Below are 12,068 nucleotides of genomic sequence, written 5' to 3' on the forward strand. Positions count from 1 at the left end.
AAATGAAACCTTTGACTATGGGGAATTATATATTGCTTTAAATATTTCCACTGATTATTTGGGAACCTTTGCAGGCATGTGAAAGTCTTCTTTTCTTTTTTCTTTTTTCTCCATCTACAGGAAGTTGATAAATGGTCATTTGATGTGTTTGCCCTAAATGAAGCGAGTGGAGAGCACAGTCTGAAATTTATGATGTATGAGCTGTTTACTCGATATGACCTTATGAGCCGTTTCAAGGTCAGAAGCTTCAAATAAAACTCAAAAATAAATTAAGAATGACAAGTCCAAGCAATGAAAAATCAGGATATATTTGAAATTATATTTCATTGTACAAATGAAGTACAGCATAGCAAAACTTAAGGGACATTACAAACAGGAAATCCTGTTATATAAGTGTAATAATAATAATAAAGTTACACCAAATGTCACTTTACCTATACAAATATTGCCTTATTGTTGACTGAGTCTGAAAGCATAGAAGATTCAGGCCTATTCAGTTTTTGGAGGAGAAGTGTCTACTGAAATGCTAAGTGTTATAGTCATATGTAGGTGACTAAAGTTTATACCGTTTTCTGAGTTACTGCCGAATCAATATTCTAAGGTTGAAGTAAAAGGTTCTTTGGTTCCAGAGTTACTCCCTTCCCACTCAGAAATGAAACAATCATCTCAAGCATTTTTTCAATAATATAGAAGTGTGTTGCCATATAATTCTTCACTTCCTGTCCTTAACAGTTTTGATGGTATATTGTTAAACACCTGGCACATCCGACTCCAAAGGAAGCTGCATTTCAGTATTACCTGAAATGCAAGGCTCATATAATATTTGTCCATTATATATTTGACTCTATAATATTTGTAAAGCACTTTGGTGTGCTATCAAATTACATAGGCATGTACTATCAAAGTATACAATATCTTATTATTTATTATCATTCTCATACTGTACAAGAATTTCACTATCATTATGGAAACCAGTTTCAGTTTCTCATTCAAAACAGTATGAATATTGTCCCTAGGGAAATGCATTACTTAACTATATTGAAAAAATACCAGGCCAGCTTCTATCTGTAATTCATAGCAATGAGTGTGAGGAGTAAGGGTCTTGCACTGCTTCTTGAGACTATAAACTAAAGGTACTATATCTAGCTATAGTTATATAGCTATATATCTATATATAGAGACGTATACATATATATTCTCTCTCTCTACACACACACACACACACACACACACACATACTCACTATATATATAGTGTATATATCCTTGATATTTATATTTTTATATATGTCCTGTGTGTGTGTGTATATATATATCCAGAGAACACCCTTGGTGTGTGTCAGTTTGTAACTCTAACCTGGGTTAGATGTGCATCATTACATCTGACATTAGGTCTGGAAATAAAAATCAATCCTCTTGTAGACTCCTGTGTATCATACTACCTTCAATATGATTAATCAATGGTGGGCATATCCACTATTCTTCCCTTCCTTTCCCACTTCCCATTTCCTATTCTCCCTTGTATGCTTGTCCCATTTTACATGTAGTGGAGGCAAAGTGTTGATACCACTAAGAGGAACAGAAGGAGTAAATCACATCCTGGAATGGAGAAGGGACTACACTTCAGTCCTTTAATCATCATCTTTCATCACCTTAGTACTTGTGAACTGAAGCCTAAGAGTTATGCAGTGTATTAACTTGTGTTTTATTTATTGCACATATGACTTTGTAGCTACTGAGAAAGAACCATGATTTTTTTTTCTTGTTTCGCACAGATCCCTGTCCCCAGTCTCATTTCATTTGCAGAAGCTCTGGAGGTTGGCTACAGCAAGTACAAAAATCCTTACCATAATTTGATCCATGCAGCTGATGTTACTCAAACTGTCCATTACATAATGCTTCATACTGGTATCATGGTAAGAAATAACACAAAATTCAGCCACACTCAAACTCACTACTGTATAGTTATAAACACCCGTTTATGCAGACCTGCTGGTCCTGATCGGTATACGTAATTTTCAAGGAGGATTTACGTGGAAGTGGGCCCACATCAGTTTCAGATTTTGGCTTTCTCTGTAATAGTTCCACTAGACTCACACATATTATTACATCCAAACTTGGGGACAGATCCAACTGAGAATTTACTTCAATTTCAGGATTTGGTGTTTGATTAATTCTTCACATAGGTTTGAACTGCAGACACTGCTACAAACCTAGATTTGGATTTGGTGTGTAAATCCCACATCTCATCTGATGGGATTATTTTCTAAGGAAACAATAGTATAACTTGGAAGTAAATACTATGCTTTTGGAGAAAATGGGCTATTAATCTTCCTTCCGTTTTAGGATTCAGCATAATAAAGCTGGTTGTAATATTCAGTATGCAGCAGATGACTCTTACTGAGCTAAATTTTAAGCAAAAAGAATTGAGAGTCTTATCTTAGTATTTCCTTGGCTTCAGCAGCCTCTGAAAGAGAACAGAGCATCACAGAGACCTAGGAGGGATTCACTTGCATGAAAGGGCAGGTGGTGTTTCCTTCACTACCTCTGGGGTTTCAACAATTGGAGCAGCTTAATTCTACTGAGGACTTGACCAGTGAGTTAGTATACCAAATTAGTCCATCCCTTGGAAGCACTAGGCTTGCTGTGTCCTCCTCTTCAGCCAACTCATGCCTATTTGGAGGGCTGCACTTGGCAGGTTATGGGGCTTGCAGCAGAAAAATTACAGTTGTTTTGCACCGTTGCAGCGTACCACCACTTTGAAGAGCGAAACTGATATGAGCAAGCATTTTCATTCTAAATGCTTATAATACTGAGTTTTGCCTAATCCAGGTGCTAACAATCTCTGCATTACCAGTATGTTAGTCCTGACTCCATTGAGGGGACATATTTTGTCTCTGTCAGTCATCTAGCACTACTAAGAAAGAGACTTGGGGGTCATCATTGACCACAAGATGAACATGAGCCTTCAGTGTGATGCTGTGGCTAGTAAAGTGACCAAAACGCTGGCTTGCATCCGTGGATGCTTCTCAAGAAAATCCCAAGGCGTCGTTCTCCTCTTGTACTCAGCCTTGATGTGGCCACAGGTGGAGTACTGCATCCAGTTTTAGGCCCCACAATTCAAAAAGGATGTGGAGAAGCTTGAAAGAGTCCAGAGAAGAGCCACGCATGTGGTCAGAGGTCAGGAAAACAGACCTTACAATGACAGGCTGAGAGCCATGGGGCTCTTTAGCCTGGAAAAGCTCAGGCTCAGGGGTGATCTGATGGCCACCTATAAGTTTATCGGGGTGACCACCAGTATCTGGGGGAACATTTGTTCACCAGAGCACCCCAAGGGATGACAAAGTTGAATGGTTATAAATTATTGCAAGAACTTTTCAGGCTGGACATAAGGAAGAATTTCTTTAATGTCCAAGCCCCCAAGGTCTGGAATAACCTGCCATCAGACATGGTTCAAGCACCTACACTGAACACCTTCAAGAGCAAATTGGATCTTATTTTGCTGGGATCCTATGACCCCAGCTGACTTCCTGCCCTTTGGGCAGGGGGCTGGACTCGATCATCTTCCGAGGTCTTCCAGCCCTAATGTCTATGAAATCTATGAAATCTTTTGGGAAGCAAAGAAAGAGGAGGAAAAAATAAATGATAAAAATAAAGAGATGATTTATGTTTTTTAAGCCACAAGCATATAAAATGGTCCCATAAAATTGGTGTTTATTTTTAAGTTTAAAGTTGACTTTAGGGGTTAGGCCCTGATAGACACCTTGTGGAACACACACAGTCACTGGAGTAAAGTTGTATAACGGTGCGTGATCGTTCCCCACTGAATTTATGAGACCTTTGTCATTGACTTTTATCATTAAGTTCAAAGACACTTTACAACTGGGTCCTAGGGTTCCAGAAGATCTCTTATTTCCTTTCCAACAAAATGTATCACATTTCAGGTGTTTATTTATAAGATAGTGAATTTTTATGCTTAGTGGTGTTTACTAAGCAGCTTCATATTCTGCTGTCCATCTAAAACAAAATTCCCACCAGTATGATTTTGCTTGATCAAGAATTTTAGGAGGAAGTCTGAGTGCTTATTTACTATATATATATGAAAAAAACTAACTAGTTCTTGCTAAGATAGCCCCAAACCAAAGTTTTCCTAATAGAAATTTGAATCAGGCCTACAAAATTCAATGATTTAACACAGAGCATATCTCTGAACATGAGCAGATCAAAATCATCTGAATTTTGGTGTTGATAATTCACACTTGAAATTGGAAACATAAAGGTATTTCTTGTACTAGGTAACGTCATTAAAATTTGTGCAGCCTAAACAATGCAATTTTGTAAAATTAGGCCAGTTGAAATATTTGAATTATATTGTATGGTTCCTGGAAAATATCACTTTTAGTGGGACAGCAACTAACCAAATGTGTCTTCAAAGTGATACAGACTGCTAAGCAAAAGAAAGAATCTCTGATGATCGTCTGTACTTGAAAAACACCCTAACTATATCACTGGCCTGCGGTGTATCAATAGCTATAGAACAACCCTCAGTCCTTGGAGTTTGATAATGCAATGCAAAAAACCCTATATTTGTCTCCTATTGTTTTGATGCTTAATTAGCTTGCAGCCTTGTATCAGCTCAGTGACAGTGATGTGCTACTCTACTCAGAGGCTAATTGCTTCCAGAACACGTATCCCTTGTAATGTCTTTTTTGACACTGTCACTCTCTTTGACACGTCTGGAATATTTCAGTTGTTGTAGTTCTGTAACAAGTGCCCCCCAGTAGTCTGATAGGTTCAAACTTGTCATTCATCATTTCTCTGTATTTTCTCTATAGCTTGTGGAACTGAAAACTCCAAATCTTACAAACACTGAGTATTTCTTTCACTTTTTATTTCCCTAGGCCAAGGATTAAAGCAAAGACAGAATAAAATTAGGTTTTAAAAACCTCCCCCAGGTTTTTAAAAACTTCCCCCAGTCAAGTCTGTGATATTGAATAAGTACAATTTGTATCCTTCCTCTTTAGACACGTGGAGAACTGCTATGTTGGACAGTTTAGATTAGATGGTCAGAGCTCTCATTCCTCAACTTCTGTATTTACTGAGTGGAACCCCTCCTCCCCCTTTCCCTTTCCCCTTCCGGATCCTTAAAGTTGTGAACATCAGGAAATTATTTTTGTGAAATAAAGTTGTGAAAATCAGGAAATTATTTTTTTTCAGACTAGCATTAATTCACCCAGACTAAAGACAGAATGGAACCTAGTTATCCAGATTCTTCAATGAACAGAGAACCTGCAAACAATTATATTTCAAATAACAGATAAAATCTCTCACTGGCCTGGCATGTCTCAAATGGCACTGAATTCCCATCTGAAGTCAGAACTAACAAATCCAGCCAGGTGTCTGTGATATAGAAAATCAAGGAGCATAAACAATAGATAATTTATTAGCCTGTAGCATTCCATTAAACCATTGGAATTGTGATGAAAACCCAACAGAGATTACTGGGACAGATAACCCAAGACAACATTTAGGAAATTTCAGTAATGCCAGGGATTAGAGTATCTATTTCCCCAAAACATGTTCATGTGTAATGCAGGAAGATTTTGCATGGATGATATAGTGACTTCCCCCTGCCTTTTTTTTTGTCAAAAGCTCGAGGTCAGTGCACAACATACCCCACCCCTCAATAGATGTGTTTGGATAATTCTTTTTTTTCTCCCTCATATATCATTTCACCATTTGTTTTTTCAACTGGAAGTGGTGAAAAGTAGAGGTATGATGAAGCTATCTTTCCTGCTCCAGCCATTATTCGTGCCTCATTTAAAGGCAGGCATTTGGAAGATTTTGTTGTTTTTATTGTTCGGCAACGTGATAAAGGACCACAGTTGTTTCCTGATTTGAATGTTGACTTAAAATTGACTCTGACTTGACAAATAACTACAATATTTACTGGCATACAGGAGAACACAAAATACCCCCATGGACCATAGAAAAGCTTTGCAAAAAACTCTTCTAATTATAGATGGATTTTTCTAGCAAGTATTTTTGTTTTTTAATAATTGATATTTGGAAAAGAAAAGAATGTTTTATCTTTAGCTTTAGTTATTAACAATTTTGGGATTTCTATTTCAGTTGTTCTACTGAAAGCATTGTGTATGTCAGTCTTAGTTCATGGCCTAGGTTTTTTTAACACAAAATAGTATGGAGGTCACTGGGTCCGTTTTTGGAACTGCTTGCAGTATTTCCTTATTCCTCAGTTGTATTTTTTATAATTCCACTTTGCTTCTCCAACTAGACAATAATCTCTGTTCCTTAACATTCTGACATGCACATATTTTGTTTCAACATGCCCTACTTTTTTCTTCTCATTGCACCAGTGAATCTTGACTGGTTGTTTTCATCTTCATGAAACAGTCTGTGATACTCATGCCTAGGCAGCTTATAAAATGGCATTTGTATCTTGCATGATATGAACCATAAGGCGACATCCCAGTAGCAAAAAAAATTTTAAAAGGAGAAAGAGTGCTGCAATGCACACACAACAAATGTGCGCCAGCACACATGAAGGCCAGACCATCCAGAGCCAAGCTCTGGCTCCTGGTCAGGCCTCTGTGCTGCCTGACCTGTGCCTATGCTGCTCCAAGCCAACAAGCAAGACTGGTGGGGCCAGCACCAGTGCTGGCCTTGGCCTCCAGCTCTCTCTGGCTGAAGAGAGCTGGGCAAGAGCGGTTTGCCTGTTGCAGAACAATTTGTCCTGCAATGAAGCATGTGTGCAGCGGCATGCACCTTGGCAATTTGTGCTGCTGTAAATGCATGCCCCCAACACCTGGAGTGTCCAAATTGTACATAATTGTGTGTATGTATATGTGTGTCTGCAGTACTATGAGAAACCTTTTCAAAAGCTTTAATGTAGAATATCACTTTGAGGGAAATATAAATACAAGAAACTTGCATTTGGCTAAATTAGTTGAATGAATTATGATTATTATTAGATTTTTGCTGCCTTTCTTTTGGTTTTAGTTAGTATAAGAGTGATGTTTTAGCCATGCTAGTCCAGACATTATGCAAGAAGCAAGGATTTGTTAGGGTGATATCTTTTATTGGACCAGCTTTGTGGTTGCTATAAAGTTAGACACACTTTTGAATGCAAGACATACTTCCTTAGGTCACTTAAGGAGCACATAAAAAGTTTGTCATAATGCATAAATAGTGTATCAACCATACCTCTATTGTGTATAAATATGGTCCTTATTAAAATCATATCTTTAACAATACAGGTATATGTTCCATTATTTTTCTCTTTTTAGCCAAAAACAACATGGTGGAAAGCGCAGGTGTGCAGCTCCCGACTGTAACTTATGGTGCTTCACAGGAAGCACCATGAGTTACAGTGATCCCCCTAACCCAGCAAATGTTCTCTGTTGAGTCCAGGGTATTGGGGGGATCAAGCTCCAGTATGGATTCGACTGTGTCTCCAGCCTCTTTCCCCTAGCCCAAAGTGGGCTCCAGTCTACCTTTGCCCCCCTCCACCACAGACTGGGTAAACCCCAGAATGGCCCTCCTTCCCCTCCTTCCAACCTGAAGACAGCATCAGGGGTGGGGCTGGGCTGCATCAGCCCAGTCCTGCTCCCAGCGCACCCTGACAGAAGTGAACAAAGGTGCTTCACTTTGGAGCGCCTTTATCTGAACCGTCATATAATGAGGGTTCAATTATCTCACGATTGACTTCTTTTAAAGTACTCTGTAGCTGTGCACTTCTGTCATGGCACAGCCGTAGAATGCTTTCAGGGTGCTAATCATGTGACAAAACGTCACTTCTGTCAGCATCCTTCATGTGAAACAGGAGTGTAGGGGAATGGTGGAAGTGGGGGGTGGGGAATGAACGAACAAACAAACAAATAAAAAAACATTAACCCCCTTTAAATATTGCCGAACTGGGAAAGCTTATGTTTACTGCTGATATACCACACTGGGCCATTATTCTGAGGGTCAAAATATTCCTTGAATAGGAAATTACGATTGTAACTTAATGTTACATCATTAATTTAATAGGAGCCAATCATGGCAACAAAAAATTTATCCACAAATTTATTGCAAAAGCTTCTCAGAAAACTGCAATTTACTAAGCTTTTTTTAGCTACAAAGCTTAAAGGATCTGGTCCCATTGAAGTCAATACAAGCAGAGAGAAATGAATCTAGAGTACAATATTTAACAGAAGTCAAGATTCATTTTATGACCCCTAATAGGAAAAGTGGAGTGAGAATCACTTAAACTATATGTGAAAACATGTTCAGTGCCATAGTATTTAGTCACAGTTGGGCTATTATACAAATTATGACTTAGTTTTACTTTTATTCACTAGCACTGGCTCACAGAACTGGAAATCTTAGCAATGATTTTTGCAGCTGCAGTCCATGATTATGAGCATACTGGGACCACAAACAATTTTCACATTCAGACAAGGTAAGCACACTGCTCCTCCTAAGAACCTGCCTGAATGCAGCTGCTGCAGCGCAATCTAAAATAAAAAGGGAGAAAAAAAGAAAGCAGCATTTAATGGCTTGGGTCATGTTTGCTTGATGTACTGATGGCTTTGGGTCAGAATATTAAGGTTCAGTGCTGTCAGCTGTGCTCAAGAGATTACCCAAGCACGTGATAAAAAAAGGCATGTGAAGAATTTCTTGGCATTCATTCTGTAGGAAATACTTCACCCTGGCTACAGTTTCTCTAAAGATTCCTGCTTAGCTCTAAAAATGGACAGTTCTGCCTTCTAAATGTTTCAAACTTTTAACTGATAGAAATAGATCACTTCTGCAACCTTTGCTTGCCCAAGTCATACTTGCTCATGTGAATAGTAGCCTCCTTGACTTTGGTAAAGTTAATGTGACCACTTGCATGAACAAGGTCAGTGCATGAGAATAAGGGTCACACGATAGGCCTCGTATCTCTTAACGTGAAATCCTTCAGTTTGGCTGCTCATTGATGTCTGAGCGGGTCATTGCAAAGTGCTTGGAACACTAACTTAAAAGGATGTCAGTCATGCAGAACATTTCTGAGCATTTTCTCTTTGCATTACCCTTTATAGTCTCTCCCTTTACTAACAGTATTTCTGACTTCGTACTTTCTTTAACTGGCATCCACACGCAACTTCATGTAGCCCTTCATACCCCTCCTTAAATGCCACTTTTCTACCAACAGTGTCTCCATGCCTACTTGAGTTGCTGATTTTTGTTTCATATTTGATTGGAAGCTCCTGGCAACACCCAGGGGAGATTTCCAAAGGCACAAATGGCAGTTGGGCCCCTTGAAAAGTTCCTCTAGGGTCCTATCTTAGTCTATTTTGAGAATACCCATAGTACTTACAGCATACTGGTGAAGAGAGGACTGGATTCAAGCCAGAATTTCTGTAATCTGCTCCAAGCATAGCCACTGCCTTGCTATGTGATTTGCAAGTCTCTTTCCTTCTGTTGTCACCCTGAAAAACGGAGATAATATGGCCCTATTCCATTAAGTTATTTTGAGTGTTCCAGATGAAGAGTACTGGCCTTCTTGAAGGACCCTTTTGGAAGTCACTCTTAGCAGAGCTGGGCTATAGTTGCAGGGTTCAGCCTAGTGTAGAATGGCTATCAGTTCCCTTTCACCCCATCCTTAAGTGAACTTTGGCTATGTCTATACTTTCTCCATTGGTATGCTGAGATTGCTGCTGATAACAACAAACAAACCTTTGCCCACTCTGCATATGCTGCTTGCACAAAGATGTATGAGGTCAACTTTTAGAGTGTTCCCAGGGATGCTTTCAGGATCTCTCCTATAAGCATGCTCTCGAAAGGCATGCTGCGTGCACCTGGCATGGCTCTAATTATGATCATGTGTCTTTGGCATGTGCAGAGCAAGAGCCAATGAACAAAGTTTTATGTCCTGTAATCATCTGGAGGGAGGTATAGACGTATACCCTGGGGGTGCTTATTGCCCTCAATTGAGGATTGGACCTGAATTGTTTTCTATAAATAAAAGTTTTCAGCAAAAGAACAAAATTCTAATGAAAACCTAAATCACTTATTTAAATCACTACATTAAAACATTCATGCAAGAAATTCACTCTAAAAAACAAACAAAAGCATTCTCCTGTTTATTTGAACTACTGAACTGCTTAAGGGCTGCACACAGATTACTGGTAATCATTTGAAATCTTTTTTGCTTTGGGATGCGTAGTTTGATAAATCTGATGGTGAACAAATTCCACGTCTGCTAGTAAAGTACCAACATAAGCCGTTTCTTTGTCAACATACTGGTGCATTCACATGGCCCAGCTAAAAATAATTTGTTGCATCACTTCAGTTCATAGTTCCAAGTAAAATCTTCTTCTCTATTTTTGTCCTTAATATTTTAGTTTGAAGTCTTGCAAAGTTAGAACATGACTTAAGCCACTAAACTTTGAGTTTTACTGTTAAATAGTTACCCATAAGTATTTGTTTTATGATATTGCTCACTCTTTCTTCATAATTGAACTGTCTCTAAAAATGACATGTCTCTGCTTTTCCTCCATGACCCTCTTGCTTCAGAAAACCAGACAAAATGGCTTTCATAGTTACGTCAATTCTCAGTCCTGATTAAAAACAGTTATGATTAGCTAAGTAGGTCAGAACTGTGCTTCATAAAAATATGTGATTGGCAAATCATGTATTTTCCCATGCTGTCAGTGACAGACTGGACATAAACACTTTTATTATTTAGGTACAATCTGCTTTCTTCCCTTATAAATAAATTTTCCAATCCTGTTTTGATTTTGTAGTTTGTCGGATACATATTATGTATGTGCATGGTTAAACTGATTTTTTTAATACTACTCAATATATCAAGGGGTGTATAGCCATCACATTAATATATTAATATCTGAATGGAGTGGTGAAATTATCACACAGCAATTTAAAACAGTACTTCAGCTGTTGTTCATTACAGTTTTGGTTTTTGTTTAATCCCATGCCAACCTGTTTATTTCTTTTAGGTTTTGCTTTTTTTCGGGGTTTTCCTAAAATTTAATCTCACAAATTAATTAATCATAATTTTCTTCTTATTATAAATAGAAAACAGAACTGTGTTCTTCTTCTGTACACTAAGTAATATAATAAGCAAGATAAATACATGATAAATATTATTTGTGTTATGAGGAAGTCTCTCTCAAAATTTCTGCTCAGAATCTGATCCAACAGGAAGAAATAGACTTAATGGCAAATAAAAGCATCAGACCCCTTTAATGACAACAGAGTTTTTCTGTTTATTGTATCAATATCCTGTTGCTAATCATGCCCTTTTTTATACTTAGGTCAGATGTTGCAATTTTGTATAATGATCGTTCTGTTCTTGAAAATCATCATGTAAGTGCTGCTTACAGACTTATGCAAGAGGAGGAGATGAATATCTTGGCAAATTTATCCAAAGACGACTGGAGGTAAGGTCTAGTAGAACATCCAGAATGATTCTACGAAATAAAAAAGACAGATCCTCTCCATCATATTACACACCTTTAGGGTTTGAGGTGAAACTGGAGAAGCTGTAGAAATGGATGTAACTAAGAGAACTAAATGGGCATGTGAAAAGATGATCATCTAGAGATTGCAAATGTGGTGGAATAAAGATATCAGTTTTAGCTTAACCGCTTCATTGTAATCAACTTATAATTTATAATTGCATTTTGATTCCTAAAAGACATTTGATCAGCTACAGGAATTAGGGTGCTAACTGACATCACAGCAACTCAATGACCACAAAACCACAGACAACAGGTGTTAGCAACGTCCATTTTTCTATTATTAGGGTACAATGTAAAACAGCGCCAGCACAGCACAGAAAGGCCAAGCCCTTCTTACATTTCTGTAAATAAAAGATATTGCATTTACCCAAAGAACCTTGTCTGCCTACATCCTTAGACCAACATGGCTATTACCAACATCCCTGTAAACACAACTGTTATTCAAGTACCTTCAAAATATCTTCTAAATCGCTGCACTGTAGTGTCACTGCGAGGCTTGCCCTAGCAGAATACACTGTTTCTGAGGATGGTATCAGAG

At 38.2% G+C, this 12,068-nt stretch overlaps 1 protein-coding gene across 2 annotated transcripts in view; it reads left to right on the forward strand.

Moving 5' to 3' along the window:
• Positions 1-12,068, forward strand: part of PDE1A (phosphodiesterase 1A) — a 300,886-nt gene that overhangs the window by 212,139 nt on the left and 76,679 nt on the right. For both annotated transcript variants that reach the window (XM_090045293.1, XM_090045294.1), the window contains 4 exons: positions 121-237; positions 1,775-1,915; positions 8,363-8,463; positions 11,324-11,449. In XM_090045293.1, the coding sequence (XP_089901419.1) occupies positions 121-237; positions 1,775-1,915; positions 8,363-8,463; positions 11,324-11,449 (485 nt within the window). The remainder of the gene's footprint in view (positions 1-120; positions 238-1,774; positions 1,916-8,362; positions 8,464-11,323; positions 11,450-12,068) is intronic.

Source organism: Crocodylus siamensis, chromosome 4 (genome assembly GCF_052110815.1).
Source record: "Crocodylus siamensis isolate JL-2025a chromosome 4, ASM5211081v1, whole genome shotgun sequence".
In the NCBI taxonomy this organism is placed as follows: domain Eukaryota; kingdom Metazoa; phylum Chordata; order Crocodylia; family Crocodylidae; genus Crocodylus; species Crocodylus siamensis.